The 21,349-nt window shown below is 37.6% G+C and overlaps 2 protein-coding genes across 2 annotated transcripts; both read right to left on the reverse strand.

Annotated features, from left to right (window-relative positions):
• Positions 1-11,191: 11,191 nt before the first annotated feature.
• LOC121760891 (protein argonaute 2-like) lies at positions 11,192-12,019 on the reverse strand. The gene has a single exon (XM_042156485.1). It carries the CDS (start codon positions 12,017-12,019, stop codon positions 11,192-11,194), a length of 828 nt encoding a protein of 275 aa, XP_042012419.1.
• Positions 12,020-13,059: 1,040 nt separating this feature from the next.
• On the reverse strand, positions 13,060-16,541 carry LOC121760892 (probable leucine-rich repeat receptor-like protein kinase At2g33170). The gene is made up of 5 exons (XM_042156486.1): positions 15,965-16,541; positions 14,714-14,806; positions 14,340-14,483; positions 14,007-14,222; positions 13,060-13,814 (listed from the first exon to the last, which is right to left on the reverse strand). The coding sequence occupies exons 1-5, from the start codon at positions 16,539-16,541 to the stop codon at positions 13,060-13,062; spliced, it is 1,785 nt and encodes a 594-aa protein (XP_042012420.1).
• Positions 16,542-21,349: the final 4,808 nt, after the last annotated feature.

The following is a 21,349-nucleotide window of genomic DNA, read 5'->3' on the forward strand; positions in this document are numbered from 1 at the left end:
AAGGAAGTTAATACTTTGTTCTAAATCAATGACCCGCACTTCTAAATACATTACCTACACCCTAATGTGTGAACTAGTAATTTTTTATTCACCAACATGATCTTCAAATTTTAGAATGCTTTTTCCCAATACTACTGAACCATGCTTGATAAATAACAACAAAAGCAATAGGCGACATAATACATTTTAATTTCAATTTTCACATTTTCCTCCACTATTTGTGTTTCTTTTCCAATACCTAATACTACTACAAGAACCAATCAAAACTCTAGCTCTTTTCTAAACAAATTTATGCATTTAGCTAATTAAATAAAAAAACATACCCAATTTCAACAGTAAATAATAATCAAATAACTCATTAACTTTAATTTAGTAATCTAACAACATAACCGAATCGAATAATTAGAATTCAATTTCATAACTTTGATACAAGGTACCAAGTGATAACTTCAACCTTTTCAATGGCAATTGCTCATAGCTTGACACAAGTTACACCAAAACGAGGGGGCAATTTCAATTTCCAACAGATTCACCAAATACAATTATGCAAACATATATTCACACCCAACCCAATAAAATGAACTACAAATTCACTACGAAGTTGCAGCAAAATACAAAGCATACCGTAGAAGTCGGCTAAGTGGGTAATGACGATTGACGAAACTGAGTGGCGCATAGTAAAGATGGTTAAGTCGTTAAGAGGCGAAGAGGGTTCCGATTAGGAATTTTGTTTAAATGTTCAATGAATTGGGTTGAAATGTTTAATGAATTGGGCTTCGTTTTGGATTTGGTTGGACGCTTGGGCTAATGGCCTGTTTTGGAATGGGCCAAATGGTTGTTCTTTAGGAATGAGATTTAATAATTGATGTTTAGAGGTTAAATGGAGAGAGAATAGCGTATCAAACAGAATAAAAGTATATGAGAGAAAAGACATGGAAAAATAGGACGATGAATAAAATTTTTGCCAGAAAAAAAGATAGTGTAAATAACTTGGGATAACATGAAATAGATTAATAAGTAGCTTGAGACTCTGAGAGAGTAGTATTCAAATTCAATGTTAAAGTGATTATAGATTATTTATCAGTTATCATTTTTGACACTACCTCAGAAAATAATCGTATAGGAATTATTGTTGAATTCAGTTTTTATTTGATAATAGGAGTAATAGATCATTCTGGCTTGTATACTCTTGAGAAACATTAATCTTTATTTGGAGCCTAGTAGTAAAATTTATCTAGTTTTATGAAACATAAAATAATCAATAGAAATAGTCATTTTAGATCGCAAGGACGCCCTAATATTTCCTTAGGATTAACAAGCAACGCTACCGTCCCCACTCCGATTTGCGTAAATTTTTTTTGAAGGGGATGAAGACGTCAAACGACGTTGTTTTGATATTTTTTTAAAGCTTGATTTGTGAAATCAGAAGAAGATGCAAAACCGATCGATTTTAATTTTCATTTCCATTTCCATTTTCCTTTTTACATCTTTGGCATTGAAACGGTATAATTTGGATGTATAGGAGAAATTTTTTCATTTCAGTTTCATAAACTATAATGGTTTTTTTACCTATTGGCATATCAAACTTATCCAAATTATAAAAACAAAAAGCATTTCATAATTCATTACATATAGTTTTATTCAAACAAAACAGTAATAGTATAAGGAACGATGTTACACAATTAAGTATAATAAGAACATGTGCTATGGCAGTATGAAAATGGGCCATCATTCACCTGCATGAATGCATGTGCATGGTAGGGGTGTGTGTATACATAGTAGTATAGTTTAACATAAAGAAACCCTAGACACAATAATACTAAGCACAATTTGGCGAACATCTTGGTGGAGCTGGATGGTCTAGTCGATTCTAGCACACGGCGGTTCTGCATCCGACGTTTATTTACTTTTGATGACAGCTGAGGAAGGGCTGGCCGACAACTGCCTCTCTTTGCTTTAGGCGAAGGTGGCAGCCGAAGCTCAATGGGCGGAGGCGACGGTGGCGAGGGTACACAGTCATGAACAACAAGAGTTGTGTGTGAAAATGGAGGGTTGCCAACTAGGGTTTGATCCATGAGAGAAATATCATTACCCGAGAATGGTTTTATCACACATTGTGAGAATATCAGTTGAAGCATAATCAGTGAAAATGTCAAGAAATTCATTCAAACTCCTTTCTCAGTATTAATTTGCATGCATTTATTGAAAAAAAACAAGTGTTCAGCCACATATATATATATGTAGAAAAATATTTGACATTAATAAAATCAGTTGAAGCAAATTACAATCTGGGCTAAAGACTTTGGCAACGAGATTCAAAGTCCAGATATGGTAAATTAACCTCAAATTTCCGATGTTGGAATTCTTTTGTTGGACAAATTAATCAAAACAGAAACACTCAAATTCTGAATAAAGCAGCATAATATAGTATTATACTTATAACAAAAATCAAATTTGGGCTGCATTAGGGAAAATTTGCTTTAACAAATTTTCCCTAATGCAGCCCGTCTTCTGGTGAAGGCATTCGACTCTTACTTCTCTAATAAGAGTGGAGACCAAAGAAAGGGTGTGAATTCAGACCAAAGAATGCATTGGTGTGAATTTAGACTATAGTTGATGGACCGTATACATCAAGAATAAAGTAATGTAAGAACTAAGTGAAAAATGATGAAAACTTACCCGGTCAACGCAGTTTGACCGACAAAAGTTTTAATTTGTGAAATTAAGCTATATATAGTTGACCTACCTTCCAAGCATATGGTCGCGGTATATTAATTTTCTCTAAATCGATTCTCGGTGAGTGAGAAATAATTGATCAAAGTTTGCTGCTTGAAAATGAAGTTATGAGATTAATTTATGTGTTTATTAATCTTACATTAGAAAATGAACCTTTTATAATCTTGTATATTTAGGTGGCGTTCGGTTGCTATGACTAATATCATGAGACTATCCATCTAGGATTAAGTTGTGGGATTATTTTAGTTGGAGGGGGGAGGCTATGGCTAATTATCATGAGATTATTCATCTAGGATTCAATCTTATTAACCAAACATGATGCATATTTAATCATGAGATTTAATCTTGGCAACCGAACACCCCCTTAAGAGACTAATACATTATTTGTAATACTAATTAAGTGCGCAAGTGATGGGTTGAAAATCCCACACATGTGACGTTGTCGCGCCGAGGCCACAAGTTGGGATCTTGTGCCTGGGCAATTGGTATTGGGGTTGTTTTTAAGGCCTATTTGCGGCTTGAGATGTTACACGAGGAATACAAGTAAAGAGCACAGAAGATCATGGACTATATTTTTTGAGATAACCTGAAAGTAATATTGCATGGTATTGGTCGAAGCCAGCTCCTCGTATATTGATTCGATGTGATAACAACTATTATTGGTAGGCAAAAACGGCTTATATAAGTAAGTGTCGATATATTCGTCGACGGCATAAATATCATGAAAATTTGATTACAACATGTATTATTTCAGTTTAAAACCCACAAGATAAGAATAATCATAATGATAATCAACCATAATTAATGGAGATCCCAGAGTGACTCGGTCTAGTCATGCTCTCTAAACTCATTCTACTTCTCTCGGTGATCTCATTGGGCCGGGTCACTGTTTTTGAACTCTACACTTTGTCAATTCCAAACAATTATCTTAGTTTCTATTTTTACAAATGAAGTGGTCATAGTAAGAAAAAAAGGTTACTATATTAAATTGACAATAACATGAACTACATATTCATACATTACATGATCAAACAAGCTAAAACTTATTGAATACCGAAAATTGTTCAGGTAACCATTAATTAGGGCTTGCATAATCCAATACCAAAACAACCTATCAAACCTCCTACTTATTACGAAACCATTAATTAGGGTTTTCAAATTGGTTCTAGTAACCATTAATTAGGGCTTGCATATTCCAAGAATCCATCAAGGATTGAAGACTATATAATATTAAAATGGATCGATGTTACAGTATGAAGAAGAGCGTGCATGGTGGGTGTACCGTGTATGTGTACAATACAATAAATACATAGTAGTAAAGTTTGACATAAAGAAACTCTAGACACAACAAATACTAGTGAGGACAATATGGCAAACAACTTGGTGGAGGTGGCGAAGGTGGTCGACGCATTACTTTAACAAGATGTTTTTTGACTTCTGACGGCGGAGGAAGGTCTGGCCAACGACTGCCTCTCTTTGCTTTAGGCCAAACTGGCGGTAGTGGAAAATCAAGGGTCGGAGGCGACGGTGGCGAGGGTACATAGTCATAAACAGCAAGAGTTGTGTGTGAAAATGAAGGGTTGCCAATTAGGGTTTGATCCAAGAGAGAAATATCAAGGGCAGAGAATGGTTTTCTCACACATTGTGAGAAATCCACATGAAGCATAATCAGCAAAAATGTCAAAAAGAAATGCATTGAAACTACTTACTCAGTTTTAATTTGCATGCACATATTGAAATAAACACAAGTGGTCAGTCACATATATATAGGAAAATATTTGACATTAGCAAAAATCAGTTGAAGCAAATCACAATCCGGGTTAATGACTTTGGCAATGAGATTAAAGTCCAAATTTGCTAAATTAGCCTCAAATTTCCGATGTGGAATTCCTTGTGTTTGGATAAATTAATCAAAGCAGAATTACTCAAAATTCCGAAATGAAGCACCATAATAATATTACTACTAATAAAAGTCAAATGTTGCTTTAATAAATTTTCCCACACGCAGCCCGTCTTCTGGTCAAGGCATTTAACTCTTGCTTCTATCTGATAAGTGCAGAGACCAGAAAGGGTGCGAATTCACACCAAAGTCGGACTGAGTAATAGATCTACAATGAAATGAGAACTAAGCAAAATATGTTATAATCTTGCCTAGCAGTTTGACCTATTTTATAAGTGATAAAAGTTTTAATTATATAAAATTAAACAATATAGAATCGTTCCACGTTAGATGATCATAATATATTTTTTTTTCTAAGTCATTCCCAACAAGTGAGAAATACTGAATTAAAGTTTATCAATTAAATACTCCCACTGTTCCACGAGAATATGCACTATTTCCTTTTTAATTCATCACACAAGAATATGCACTTTCTAATTTTGGAAACTATTTTCTTTCTAATGAGTGAGACTCATTCTTTACTAATAATACTTTGATTACTTTTTCTCTCTACCTCTCTCTTTACCAATTTTGCATTTGTTAATCACACATTGCGTACATAAGATTAATTAATGTGTTAATCATACGTATATGATGGAAATTCCGTTAATGTTTTTAAAAGGCTGAATCATTAACCGTAATAATTATATGTACAAGTGATGGAATTTAGCACCCAGAAGCGCGCACCTACGTGTCGAGGCTGTGGGCTGGACAATTGGTTTTTGGGCTTGATCGGGGCTTAAGTCATTACACGAGAAATCTAAACAGAGAGCATTGAAAAGCTCTCAAAATTATGCGCTACATTTTTCGAGATAAACCCAGTATTGAGCGGTACTGTGATGCAAACTGAATATATGACACAACAAGTGGTATGGCTTACTATTTCCTCCGTCCCACATAATATGCACTCTTTCCTTTTTAGTCAATCCCACAAGACACGCACTTTTTAATTTTGGAAACTCTTTTCATTCTCACTAATAATACTTTAATTACTTTTTTATCTCTTTTCCTTTTTCAATTGTGTATTAAAACTCGTTTCCAACCCAAAATGCATATTCTTATGAGTCGGAGAGAATATTACTATTGGGGGTGGAACTGTTCCGCGGTGATCAACAATAAAGATGTGAATAACTCGATCAACCCTGAAAACTTTCAAAGAAGACAATTCATGGATTAAACTAACAATTTAATACAGGGCCCCTCCATGGACAAAAGTGAATAACTTTGACATTTTCAAGAAAGACAATAGTTCATGTATTAATTCATTGTGATCGCCAAACTACTATTAGCAGGGAAAATGTATTATATAATGATAAGTCTCAGCATATTCTTCGACACCATAATACAATTAGACATTTGATCACCAATTATTGGGTTATTTTAGTTTGGAATCCACCGTAAGAATAATCATAATGGTAACTCAATCATGCTGATTATTGAAAATTGTGAAAACAACTGTTTATTATGTTTATTCTCAATTAATTGTTGAAAACTAGACAACAGGTGAAGTTAATAATGAATTTTTAATGATTCCTAAAAATATTCAGTAAGTATGAGCAATTGATATGTTGTTATTATGTTTGTCAAACTGATACTTCTCTGTCCTAGCCTAAGTGAGACAAGAAAGAAAGAATAAGTAAGGAAAAATGATAAAGTAAAAGAAGACAATAACGTAGAAAGAGGGAAAAGAGATAAAGTAGAAAGCTGAGAAGGTTAAAGTTCTGAGCGAGAAGATGATAAAGTAGAAGCTATGAGCGATTTAATTATTCCCAAAAAAGGAAACGTTCACTTAGATTAGGACGTATCAAAAAGAAATATGTCTCACTTAGGTTGGGACTGAAGGAGTATATTTTACATTGTCAAGCATAAATTCACAAGTTCTCATTTTAAGATAGTTTTCAATTGATCTACGTGCTAAATTTGTATCTATAAATAAGTAAACATAAATTCTCATTATTTCAACTCGGAATAACAAGAATTATCTTATTTCGGGCCAACCCCATGGGGCATTGGTTAATTTTGAAATACATGTGATATTTAATGGCGGATGTAGGGAGTATGAATTATGGATTTGTGGGTTATAGTTTTGAGCAACATTAATTTGTGATAGGATTCAAATCACATAATGTCTATCCAAGGTAAGGAAAAAGATTTGGTGTCCAAAAACAAGTTTATTCTACAATTTCCCTGTAACTAACTCGGGGGAGTCACATTGTTGCCTAAGTGATTCGGTCTAGTTTGGATTCATTCTCCTTTTCTAGATGATCTCATGGGTTGGGTCTAACCGATTTGTACTCAGAATCATAACACGTCCTCCCTCCGTTCCGCTTTAGAGTCCCGGTTGATCAATTTCGGGCATCCCGCTTTAGGAGTCCCGGCTGGGATTAAACTAATAAAAAATGCCTACAAAGTAAGTTAGAAAGTGTTAAAAGTGAGTCACAACATCCACTATAACATTTATTTATTACACACTCAATTAAAAGTGGATCTCAACATCCACTACAATATTTATTTATTACACACTCAAACACTTTCTTAAAACATGTGTCCGACTCAACCGGGACTCTTAAAGCGGAGGAAAGAGGGAGTATTAAATTAAACTGACAATAACATAGAATTAGATATTTCACGGATTACATGATGAAACAAACTCAAACTTACTGAACACCGAAAATTGGTTTGCAGTAACCATTTAGGGCTTCCATATTTTATTATAAAACAACCCATCAAAACTCCTATTACGAAACCACATCCGTATCCCCAAAACCACCGGTCGCCAACCTAAATCCATCCACAAAATTAGAATCCTCACTTTCTTGAGGGAGGAGCCATGGGATCTTGCTTGCAATTTTTTGTTAGAGGAAATCCGCATAAGCCCGAGTTCCGAATGAAGGAGCTGTTATCAAATGTCGAAAACTGGCCACCAGACTGAGGAATCTCTCCGACAAGATCATTCATTGATAGATTTAATGCTGAAAGAAAATTCAACATCGTCAGCTTCCGAGGAATCTCACCATTCAGTCGGTTTGAAGACAAGTCTAATGATTCCAGTGCTTTCACACTTCCAAGGGATGATGGTATATGCCCTGTGAGACTGTTGTAAGACAAATTCAAGTACTTGAGTGAATTAAGATTCCCTATGGAATCCGGAATCTCTCCCGAGAATCTGTTCCTGGACATGTCAATGGTAATGAATGTTTTCAAGATTCTGACCAATGGTTGATTTGTCCCTTTCAAAACAAACTCCATTGATTCCTCATATTTTCTGAACCACTTACTGTTGGATATTTGACACACAAAATATAGGAACACTCAACAAGGATGAAATATGGAGGATAGTATTAATAAGCTTCTCGCCAAAAGGGATTACAAAATACACAAAAGTGCTTCAGCACAACACAACTCTCAATCTTCCTCACTTTGAGCTACGGCTCTTTAACTCACTCACAATTCTAACTTGATTTTTTTATATTGAAATACAATTCCCTATTTATAGATGTTAAATTGCCAGCTATATGCTACGTCACCTACTAGATATCACTTTCTACTTAATTAGGAAGCCATCAAATGCCATCCACAAAACACCACCGCCTAATGTAGTGCATGTGTGGCTACCTTTTTAGCCATGAATTACTCACAAGTTTACACTACTATGATAAGGTGGTGATGCAGCACCTTCTCACCATTCCTTAAATGTGAAGAAATTGAGGTTACTAATTTCAACATCCTCCCGTAAGCTCAATTCTTCATGGTTTTCATGCCGAGCATAAATTTCAATCTTCTAAAAACATCGTTTCTTTAGCGGCTTCGTAATATGTCTGCAATTTGATCCTTGTGACTTGCCAGTACACTAACTCCACTTCATTTTGGTTCACGTGCTCCCGAATTAAAAGTGATAACGAGTATCAATATGCTTACTTCTTTCGTGGAACACTGGATTCTTTGCAAGTGCTATTGCAGACTTATTATCAACATGTATCTCCGTCGGGCCTTTTTGCGTGAATCCCAGAAAACTTAGTAAATTTCTCAACCAAATGCAATGGCACACCGTTGAACTTGCTGCCACATACTCGGCTTCACATGTTGAGAGTGTCACTACAGCTTGCTTCTTTGACGACCAAGTAAAGATAGCATCTCCACTATAAAACAGTAGCCGGTAGTGCTATTTCTTTTCATCCAAGTCTCTTCCCCAGTCGCTATCCGAATAACCAACGAGTTTAACTTCTTGATTAGAGGGCTAAAGTATACCTTCATTCAACGTACCTTTAATATAGCGCAAAATCCTCTGGCGCATTCAAATGAGACTGTGACGGCGTTTCCATGTATCTGCTGATTAATCCAACTCCATAAAGAATATCAGGCCTAGTGCACGTTAGATATCGTAAACTTCCAACGAGGCTTTTGAAGTAAGTTGGATCCACCTCAGCTTCACCATCATGCTTCCTTAATTCTTGACCGATCGCCACGGGAGTGTTAACAGGATTGCAAGACTCCATTTTGAATTTCTCCAAGATTTGTTTTGCAAAAGAGTTTTGAGAGATAAATATCCCATCTTCATTTTGCACTACCTCAATTCCCAGAAAATGTGCCATCAAACCAATGTCCGTCATCTCGAACTCTTTGATCATGCTCTTCTTGAATTTATGAAACATTGCTTCACAATTTCCAGTAAAGATTATATCATCAACATATAGGCAAACAAATAACATGTTACCTGCAGCATCTTTCTTCAAGTATAGAGCATGTTCGAAAGGGCACTTCACAAAGTCATTCTTCAGAAAATACTCATTGATTCTGGAATTCCATGCTCGTGGAGCTTGCTTGAGCCCGTACAAAGCCTTCTTCAATCTGTAAATTTTATCTTCAGCTCCTCGTTTCACATAACCTTCAGGTTGCTCAACGTAAATTTCTTCTTCAAGAAAACCATTTAGAAAAGCCGACTTCACATCGAGCTGATAGATCTTCCAATTGTGTTGGGCGGCCAGCGAGATAAATAATCTGATCGTCTCAAGACGAGCAACAGGAGCGAAGACTTCACTATAATCAATTCCGGCCTTCTGCTTGTATCCTTTCGCCACCAACCTCGCTTTGTACCTTTGCACTTCACCATTGGCATTTTTCTTTGTTTTGAACACCCATTTCACACCAATTGCTTTTCGGCCTTCTGGCAGTGTTGTCAACGACCAAGTATCATTTTTCTCGATCGCATTGATTCTTCTTCATCCATTGCAATCTTCCATTTCATTTCTTGTGCAGCATCTGTATAAGCAATTGGATCAGCATCCATATAAAAACAAATAAGATTCACATTTTCCTCCACAGCTTTATCAACTTCTTCGGTAGCTTCATATATATCGTTCAGATTGCGCATCCTTCTTGGCCTTCCGACTGGACCTTGAGATGATGTTGGTGAATCAGGTTCTTCAACTTCACGTGCATCTTCTTGCTGATCAGGTACAATTTCTGACGTGCTTGTAGCTTTCTTATCCTCCCAGCTCCATGTTTGATCTTCTTCAAACACCACATCGCGGCTTATGATCACCTTCTTTGTGAGTGGGTTATACAATTTATAACCCATTACTCGATCACCATATCCCACGAAGATACATTTTCACCTTTATCATCAAGCTTGATTCTTCGAGCTTCAGGAATTTTGGCATAGGCAATACAGCCAAAAACTCTTAGGTGCGCAACACTGGGCTTGAACGAGCTCCATGCCTCTTCGGGCGTCATGTTACGAACACTTTTGGTGGGACACCGATTCAGGAGATATACTGCTGTTGCGACAGCTTCAGCCTAGAATTCTCGGGTAAGTCCGTCCCTTTGATCATACTCCTCGCCATATCAAGAATTGTTCGGTTCTTCCTTTCAGCAACACCATTCAGTTGAGGAGTATATGCAGGTGTAAGTTGGTGAACGATTCCATGATCCTTGCAAAATTTTTCGAACAGATCGGATGTGAACTCGCCTCCTTGGTCGGATCTGAGAACTTTAATATAGTGTCCACTCTGCCTTTCCACAAGAATTTTGAATTCTTTGAAAATATCAAACACTTCAGATTTCCTTTTCAAAAAATACACCCAAGTCTTTCTGGAGTAATCATCAATGAAAGTTAGAAAGTATTGATTACCTCCAGTAGAAATAGGCTTCAGAGGACCACAAACATCTGTATGAACGATCTCCAACGGGCGTGATGCTTTCCATCTCATTTCTTTTGAGAAACTTGGCCTGTGATGTTTTCCCAGTATGCATCCTTCACAAACTTCTTCAGGATGATCAATATGAGGCAAGCCTTTCACCATATTCTTTGAAGACAGAAGCTTCAAACCACCAAAATTCAGATGTCCAAGACGTAAATGCCATAACCACGATTCATCTTTAAAAATTGCATTCATGCACTTCAACATATCATGTTTCATGTTCAATGCAAATAATCTATTTTTGGACATCTTCACAGAGGCAACCAAACTACCACGAGCATCATTGATAGTAAGGCAAGAATTCTTGATATTAATATCAAATCCTTTCTCCAGCCAATTGACCAAGACTCAAAATATTGCTCTTCATGGCAGGCACATAATAGACGTCATATATAAAGCCATGATTTCCATTCTTCAACTTAATCAAGATATTACCTTTTCCTTGCACCGCTACTTTGGAGGAATCTCCAAAAGTAACATCCCCATAAGATGTCTCCTTCAGCTCCACGAAGAGTTCCTTGTTCCCGCACATGTGGTTACTAGCTCCAGTATCCAAGTACCACGTGCTGCACTGATCACCCTCAAGTCCTTTATGAGTAAAAAGAGAGGTTGAAATTACCTGCTCATTATTGTCTCCACCATCGGCATAATGGACTTGTTGGTTGGATCTGGTATTTCCGGCTGTTGGACATTCATAGCTGTAATGCCCGAATTCGTGACAAGTATAGCACTCGACATTTGCTTTATCAAACCCGGGTTGATTATAGGTTTGAGAATAACCGCCTCTATATTGTCCTCTTCCTCGTCCTCGTTGTCCATAAGAATTTCGACCTCTGCCACGGTAGGTGAAATTTTGACGTCCTCCCCCGTTTTGATAATTCTGGCCTCGTCCTCCTCGATTTTGGTAATTCTGGCCACGTCCTCCTTCGTAATGGTAATTTTGGCTGCGTCCTCCTCGGCCACGATAGCCTCGACCTCGGCCTCGACCTCGGTTGTATCCACCACGTGATGTCCCAGGCTCAAACTTCTTGTCTTCTTGTATTGACATCTTTGCTTGTAGCATATGTTCAAGTGAAGTAGTCGCCTTTTTCTTCATACGTTGTTCGTGAACTTCCAAGCTACTCTGCAGCTGGTCGATAGACATAGTGCTGAGATCTTTTGATTCTTCGATAGCCGCAACGACGTGCTCAAATTTTGACGTCAAGGAACGAAGAATTTTCTCAATGACACGACATCTTCAACTATTTCTCCTTGCCTTTTCATTTGATTCACAATAACTAATGTTCTTGTGAAATAGTCTGAAATGCTCTCCGTTTCAGACATGGACAAGCTTTCGAACTCGCCACGTAGGATCTGCAGTCGAACTCGTATCGCCTTATCAACGCCGGTGAAAGAATTCTTCAGAATCTCCCAGGCTTGTTTTGACGTGGTGGCTGCACTTACTTTCTCGAACGTGGTTTCATCAATACCTTGATAGATATTGAACAACGCCTTCTTGTCTCGTTTCCTTGCATCTCTGAGGGCGTTCTTCTGGTTGTTCGTCAGGGCATCTTCAGCTTCTTGGGAGACAGGTTCGATGTAGCCGTCTTGAACAATATCCCACAACTCTTGTGATTGCAACAAGACTCGCATCTGAATACTCCAATTCCCATAATTGTGTTTCTCTAATTTGGGAATCTGGGGTTGAACCATATTCAACGTTGTCGCCATAGGTAGGATCGAGTGGCTCTAGATACCAGATTTGTTGGATATTTGACACACAAAATATAGGAACACTCAACAAGGATGAAATATGGAGGATAGTATTAATAAGCTTCTCGCCAAAAGGGATTACAAAATACACAAAAGTGCTTCAGCACAACACAACTCTCAATCTTCCTCACTTTGAGCTACGGCTCTTTAACTCACTCACAATTCTAACTTGATTTTTTTATATTGAAATACAATTCCCTATTTATAGATGTTAAATTGCCAGCTATATGCTACGTCACCTACTAGATATCACTTTCTACTTAATTAGGAAGCCATCAAATGCCATCCACAAAACACCACCGCCTAATGTAGTGCATGTGTGGCTACCTTTTTAGCCATGAATTACTCACAAGTTTACACTACTATGATAAGGTGGTGATGCAGCACCTTCATCACCATTCCTTAAATGTGAAGAAATTGAGGTTACTAATTTCAACAGTTACTCTCTTCTGAAAAATCTTCCTTGGCATTCATCATGGCTGGGAAGGTGGTTAAATATCTAGTTGGAAGGGGTCCACTGAATTCATTCTGAGATATATCAAACACTTGCAACTTCACAAATGGAGCATCACTACTTATCTCACCATAAGCAATGGGTAGAAGCATCCTACCGTTGAATCTGTTATCTCTCAAAACAAGGACTCGGAGATCAACGAGATCTTCCATCCAAAAGGGAAAACCATCTTGTATCGCATTGCTTCCGACATCAAGAACTTGCAGCTTCCCACAATTTCCTAGGGTTTGTGGAAGTGTTCCTTTTAGGTTATTGCTGTTGAGGTTCAGAGACTCGAGAGCGCAGCCCTGAGGAAAGGATGGAGGAATGAGGCCCTGAAATTTATTTCCCTTCAAATGCAGAACCTGCAAGGATTTACTCAGCTCTCCTAAACACTTTGGTATTGGGCCGTGCAGACTGTTGTCTGATAGATGGAGGAATTGGAGGGATCTCAATTTGCAAATGGATGAGGGAATCTCTCCAATGAAGTTGTTGGAGTAGAGCATTAGGGTTGTTAGGTTGATGAGATTTCCAAAGGTGGAAGGTATAAAGCCCGAGAGTCTGTTATTTGCCAAGTGGAGATAAGTTAAGTTATGGGATGTTTCAATGGTGGAAGGTACGAAGCCTTCAAAATGGTTATTGGAGAGATCAATATTCCTAATTTTAAAAGTGAACAACTCTCCAGGAATGATACCTGAAATATATATCAAGTTAGTATTAGTTAGGTAGATAATTCAGCAAGTTGAATATTACTAGAGGCAAATGGCTGATAAACTTGTTGGAACACAAGTATAATCTAATTAATTCATCAAGCCCACCAATCTCTTATGGAATCACACCTATAAAAATGTGTGCATACATATACTATAGATAAATAGATTCTTACCGGTTAAACTATTGTTAATGAGGTATAACTCTTGGAGTGCTTTCATGTTGCCAATTTCTTTTGGCAGTGTCCCATTAAGCATGTTATGACTTAATGAAATATAATTCACTGAAGACATGTTAGAAAAAGTCGACGGTAAAGTGCCCGTCAACTTGTTGGAATCAATGGACAACACTAGTAAATTATCAAGCTGGACAATCTCTTGTGGAATAGCACCTATAACAATGTAGAATAATCAAAAGTCAATATATACTCTAATTTTTAAACTCCCTACCATACAATTGATAAAATTAAGAAAAATAACAATGATTAACAAAAACAACAGTACCATACCACTTAATGCATTGTTGTCAAGGTATATATACTGAAGGGATGTCATGTTTCCAATTTCTTTTGGAATTGATCCATCAAGTCCAGTGGATGCCATGTTTAACATCTCTAAATTATTAAGATAACCAATCTCTTTGGGAATATTACCTGTGGAATACATAATTCATAAAAAAAATAGTAATATGTAAGATATAATATTTTTCTAGATATATTTAAAACTAAGAGAATGGTGCTATTAAATAAGGTGATTTTAAGTACTTAAACTTCGACACAATAACGATGTAAAATGGTAAAAAAAAGTCTAGAGAGGTAAATATACAACCAACCAGTTAAATTATTATTGTAGAGGACTAATTTTTGAAGGGCCGTCAAATTACAAATATCTTGAGGTACTGGTCCTGTAAATTTGTTAGATTCCATCCACAATGAATTTAACAGGTGAAGATGACCAATCTCTTTTGGAATATCACCTGTGAAACAAAAAATTTGTTAAACAATTTATTAATTTTTTGTGGTTTCTCAAATGCTGATTTTTTAAGGTTAATGAGTATGTTCGTTTTTGTAAGGTATATATCATACCTAACCACCTCTAGCAACAAATTAACATGAATTATCTGGTGCACACTAAAATAACGGCAGTGAGTTTCTACAAATAAAAATAAGTAAATCAAATACTCCACCCTTTCCATATTAGTGGAGTCATTTCCTTTTTCAGTAAAAGTCTAACACATTTCTTTTACATATTTTATTCTCTCTTCATCTCTCTACCTTTTCCCTTTCCTACTTTATTATTCATTTATTTAACTCACTTAATACAATTTTTATTAATCACCAAGTCAGAAATAAATATCTCTACTATTATAGAATGGATGGAGTAGTATATATCTAATTTTCGTGCGTTGAATGAATTAAAGTAATTAAATAAGGATTCCCCTAGAAATTCTAACAACGCCGATGATATAAATCAAATAGTGTTAATTTTATCATAAGATCTGTTTTTTTCTAATTACTAACATATTGTAATTAACAATTGAGCTGTAATTTCAAATATCTTTGCTATCGGTACGTGAATTGGAGTGAGATGCAAAAATTGGTGGAAGGTTGGGGTGGAAAATTAAAGCCCATTTTGCATTTCTTTCTATGGCAACAAGGCCCAAATTGTTTGGACCCATTTATACAGTAGGCTACTACCTATGATACCCAACAAATCACAATACTTTGGTCCAATTAATTGGAAATCTATACTTCACATTGCAACAAATTAAACGGAGATATGCATCCACAATTATTAAGCGAATTTAACGTGGAACAAACTCTAAATTATGATTTGGACCGTTAAAAAATATCAACAGATGACAAAATAATAGCAACAGACATTTTCTGTTGCTATTATTTTGTCATCTGTTGATATTTTTTAACGGTCCAGATAATAATTTGGAGTTTGTACAATATATGAGTTTGCATTTTATCACTACCGGGAAGCAAATATCTTTAAATCAAATATAATCCTATCATTTAAGAAGTATCCTAAGAACAAAAAACATGAAGGCTTAAATAGATCGCCAAAAGCAAATCATGAGGGAAACGCAACAAGATTAAATATATAGATAATTAGAAGATATATATACCAGTTAAACTGTTGAGCCCAAGGAATAATCGAGTGAGCAGCGTCAAGTTTCCAATATGTTTTGGCACCACTCCATCATGGCTATTGTTGTACAAGGAAAGTAGCTCAAGGTTTGAACATAGGCCCAAGCTCGATGGTATTTCTCCATACAGCTTAGTGGAAGATATACGAAGTAATTTGAGGTTGTGAAGACTGTGCTTGCACATGTCGATTGGTAGCTCACTTGACAAAGCATTACCTCTCAAAGTTATTACTTGTATGGATGAGATGTTGAAGATGGAGGCCGGAATCGGACCGTGGAAGGAGTTCTCATTCATATCTAGTAAAACCAGAGAAGAAAGATTTCCGATTTCATGTGGAATGGTGCCTACGAGCTGCATATTAGAAATATTCAACTTGGTGACACGGTTATTGATAGGATCACATGTAATTCCTATCCAGTTACAAACAGATGTTTCGGTAGTCCAATTCTCTCTCAGTAAATTGAGAGGATCAAATGTGATATGAGATTTTAAGGCAAGAAGTGAAGAGCGATCGATATTGGTATTGGTGGTTGCAAAGGCTAAGGTGCAGTCCATTAAACAATGAACCGGTAAAAGAAGCGCAAGTAACAAAAGTTTGGAAAACATATCCATAACCCTTTGTATTTCTTGAGATAATAGGAAGTGAAGATACTTTAGATATAAATCATAGCATGTTAAGTAACTAATAATTCAGGGGTAGATCCCCTGCTATCATTAATTCCGTGTTGAATTCTTGCGACAAGACGTAAATAGTTCTTCAAAATTGGTGGTTTTTAAAGAAAAATTTATGTATGAATTAAGGACTTTTTGAATCCTGTTGTGTTTGGATATGATGAATAACGATTATAATTCCACACTTAGTTGTATAGTTGAGTTGAATGAATTAATATAATAATTAAATTATTTGTCTCATAGAAATAAATTAATTAGGGATGACATTGGTTTTAATGAGTAATTGGTAAAGTAAGAAGGAAGTTGAAAACATAGTTGAATTACTGTGTACGTAGACGGTGCAACCAAAAATTTTGGGGGGAAGGGATAAGGCTGTAGGGATTTGTGTCAAGGTAGCCAGATGATCCAAGGGTGTTTTTCGATGTAGTGTTTTTGTAGGGAGGCAGTTGAGAAGGTAAACAGAAGTAGCTACTGCTTCAGGCCAAAAAATTGGTGGAACCTTGGAATCAAAAAGGAGAGCTCTAGTCATTTCAAGGATAATCCTATTTTTCCTCTCTGCTACCCCATTTTGTTCCGGTGTGTGAGGACATGAAGTTTGGTGGATCAACCCGTTATCCCTAAAAAACTGAGACATAGAATTGTTCACAAATCCCCCCCCGTTGTCTGACCGTAGGATCCTAATGTTTGTTTGAAATTGGGTTTGGATCATTTTATAAAACATAATAAATTTTTCAACAACCTCCGACTTATGTTTCATAAAATATACCCATGTAGCCCTACTGCAATCATCAACAAATATCACAAAGTATTTAAATCCGGTACCAATAGGTGCCGGGCCACACACATCAGAATGTATTAAAGAGAAAACAGTCTCAACACGTGTATCATTGTGTTTAAAAGAGTTACGGTGGCTCTTGGCTAAAACACACGATTCACAAGAAAAATCTTTCGGAACAAAAAGTTTGGGAAATAAAGATTTCAAATAACCCGGAGATGTATGACCCATTCTTCGGTGCCAGAGCCAAGTCTCCTGATGGGTAGGTCCGTGAGCAAGCATCGTCGTACCATCGTGTTGAGCGATCTCATCTACAAAATAGAGTCCACGGCGTTCAGTGCCACATCCAATAATCTTCCCCGTCCGGATATCCTGTAAGAGACAAAAGTTCGGTTGCATCAGTAGGGTACAGTTTAGCTCCTTAGTCACGTGACTAATGGGCATCAATTTTTGAGATAAGTTCGGCACATAGAGACAGTTCATAATCTGCACATTTGGGAATATTTCTATAGTCCCTGCCCCCTCAACTGGAGTCAACCCCCCATTGGCTGTCTGGATATGTGATTTATGGGTTTCATAAAATTTCACAAAATCTCTTTTATCAAAGGTCATGGTATCCGTGGCACCGCAATAAAAAATCCACCCGGTATCATTAAACTCATCATAATCTCGGGTCTCAAAGGCATATGACAGCTTTTCTAGGGGGGCAAAAGAATTTTTACATATAATGGGGTCAAAATCGAGGATTTTCCTAGTCTGGGGATTAATTCCATGGACAGTCATACTTTGGGGACTTAATTGCAATTTCGGAAAACAAGGAGTTTAATAGCAAGGGTTTAGAATTAGGATTGAGGTTAATTTCCCCCAATCCTTTACCTCATTCCTCCGCGTCGCCGCTGTCCATTCTCAACGAAGCCACCATCGCCTCAGCCGTTCTTCCTCCTCCACCGTCGCCGCGTCGCCCTCCGCCTGTCTGGAGACCGCCGGCTTCGGGCTTTCGCTCCTGGGGTTGCGCCGTATCTCGGCTTCCTTCCACCCCTGCTCCATCGCGAATTTGCCCCCCATCTGTCCCGATCGCCATTTTTGCCTTTGCTGCCTTCTCCTCATCCCACCAATCGGGATATCCGATCAATTGAAAGCAGGTATCCTTCGTATGCTTGTGCATTCCATAGTGGGAGCACCAAAGTTTCGATTTGTCTGGTTTGGAGTTTCCCCGACGGATTGGGTTCTGACGTGGTGGCGGTGGTTGGCCGCGGTACTGCTGTTGTGGCTGGCGGTGCTCTCTGGCTCCAAAGCCGAATCCAATTCCCGATGATGAATCGTTTCCAGCGGCGGCAGTGGGTGATTCGGACGCCGGTGACATGATTTTCAATCGAGCTGCCTCCCGCTTCACCCATCTGTACGCCTCATCGACTGAGGGATACGGATTTTCCTTGAGGATTTCACGCCTGATCCAATCGTACTTCTCGTTTAATCCGTTGAGAAATTTGAATAACCTTAACTCGGATTTGATGCTTCGGTATTGAGACACCCCTTTATCGCAGCAGTCGATGGTTTTGTGTGGGCATCGGTCAATGTCCATCCATAATCCATGAAGTTTGCTCCAATATGCTTCCAAGCTTGTATCTCCCTGAACGATTCTACTTGCTTTCTCTCGCAGGTCATAGATGAGATACGAGTCGGCTGAACTTGCGAACGTTACGGCGAGCGTATCCCATAGGGACTTCGGCGTCTGATGATGCGCGAAGTCGGCGATGATGTGTGTCTCCATGTTGTCGATGATCCATGAGAAGACTATCAAGTCTATCTCCTCCCAATCGGTGTATCCCTTCTCTCCCGGTCTCGGTTGAGTCGGGGTTCCTGTGATGTGACGGTAGACCCCCCTACCGCCAATGGCCACCTTCATTAGGCGTGCCCACAGTGAGTAGTTCGATCCATTTTACTTGAAAGCGACGGTAACGCTTTTGCTCGATCTGATCTTCTCGGCAATTGGCTCAATTGCATCTTTATTTTCATCGGTCATGCTGGGTGTTGGTTGGTTTCTCGCCGTTTCGGTCGAGAATTGTGTATATTTTCTGGGGCTATGATGATATTTTTCTGAGCCAAACCTGCTCGGATGCCATGTAGAAATCGGTAATTCTATTTCTTGATTATTCACAAGAGTGTATTACAAGATATATAGGCTAGAATTATGTCTATACAAGGTAAGATCTTGCCCTAATCAAATCTTCCTAATTAGCGGCAGAGATATTCCGTGATCTTCTCATTCAATGCACAATATTCTCCTTTGATTGTGTAGATGGCTCCGGATCTCTTTCCAACAGGGTTGAATCTAGCTAGTTGCTTCGTCAAGCTTCTACATATTCCTTGTGTTGCTCGGTATTCCCAAAATATGGATTATGGATTTTTAGGATATTGTAGTACAATTAATTTTTTGTTCTCCGATTTTAAAGCCATGTAGGCATAGTTATACTCCCTCCGTCCCTTATTAAGTGATACACATTCTTTTTTCGGATGTCCCTAGCTAAATGAGTCATTTCGTTTTTTAGCCCTCTCTTTCTTACTTTTTATCTCTACTTTTTACTATATCTTACTTTGTTCTCTTTATTTAGTTAACAAAATTATACTTCCTTAAAACTAAAAGTAATGTCTCTGTCACGACCGCCCCCTAGGGTTAATGAAAGCGGACGATCGCGACTTAAAGGGGTTTTAAAGGGCATTCAAAGAAGGCTAGGGTTTTCCATAAAAGTGTGACCAAAATTTAAGTTTAATAAATAAAGCGATCAAGAGTAATTACGTTTAATAAATAAAGGACTAAGGGTTTAGCATTTAATCAAAAGTAACGAGTTTTTCAAATATCCCAAATGAAACAATTTTTGAATTTAAATAAAAAGTATGTAAAGCAAACATCACAGCGGAAGCATCAAAGAGAAGAGTGACGTCATGTATGAAGACACAACGACACTCGGAGTTTCAAAACGACCATAGTTTATTATAAATTCCTGCTCAACACCACCAACCGCTCGTCGCTGCTCAACCTGCACATAGGGAAAACATATGCAGGGCTGAGTACTATAAAAATAATACTCAGTGGCTCATGCCCGAAAACATTTTAAATAAAGTTTATGATATTATCATGCCATTCGTAGGTAACCATCGGGGTTTTACTTTAGAAAGGCCCGAGGCACCAAAATATTTTCCATTGTTCAAAATAGCGACTGCGCAGTCATTTTCCCATAGACGTCAGCCATATCTGCCAATATATGACAAGGAATGCGGCCGCATACCAGGTCACTAGACCGGCCAGCCCGTACGCTAGCACACAGTCTACCATAGGTGTACACTAATCCAAGTAGGGTTTGCTGCCCTACGAGGACCCGAATTCGATTTATAAAATAGTGGCCAAAACCACATCAGATAGGCACGTAAAAACAAATCACGGCATGATAATCGCTTTAAACCACCCTTATAGCTCCACAGGCATACGTAAAGATTTTAGTAAAAGAAAACCCACAAAATGTAGGGTAGAAAAGAAGCCCACCTCGACCGTTTAGGTTCCAACTACTGCCTTTCCTTTGTTATCACGCTTTGCGCACGAGTTATCACCTTTAGATAATATATATAACTTATCAGTCACAACCATTGACTTAATTTTATGCATGTCCCTATCGTTTTCCCTTTTCCCATCTTTGAAAACATAACCTACTGGTCGAGAAAACAGTTTCTGCCAGAAAAGCGCAGTCAACTTTAAAAATTCACCAAAAATCCATCTTTTATCCAAATGAGTTGAAATTCACACACAACACAGAAGACATCATGAAGTTTACTCAGGAAAAAGAATCGATCAAATCGGAGTTCATTTGGTCAGTCAAATACATGTCGGAACATACTGTCCGAAATTACAGTTTTTCATGCC

Source organism: Salvia splendens, chromosome 13, assembly GCF_004379255.2.
Source record: "Salvia splendens isolate huo1 chromosome 13, SspV2, whole genome shotgun sequence".
NCBI lineage: Eukaryota > Viridiplantae > Streptophyta > Magnoliopsida > Lamiales > Lamiaceae > Salvia > Salvia splendens.

Coding starts and splice junctions, on each gene's coding strand:
- LOC121760891 (XM_042156485.1), bottom strand. CDS start 12,019: ATGTCTATCGACCAGCTGCAGAGTAGCTTGGAAGTTCACGAACAACGT.
- LOC121760892 (XM_042156486.1), bottom strand. CDS start 16,541: ATGGACTGCACCTTAGCCTTTGCAACCACCAATACCAATATCGATCGC. Junction 14,484..14,713: donor ACCAGTACCTCAAGATATTT/GTAATTTGACGG, acceptor TGTATTCCACAG/GTAATATTCCCAAAGAGATT. Junction 14,223..14,339: donor TGACAACAATGCATTAAGTG/GTATGGTACTGT, acceptor ACATTGTTATAG/GTGCTATTCCACAAGAGATT.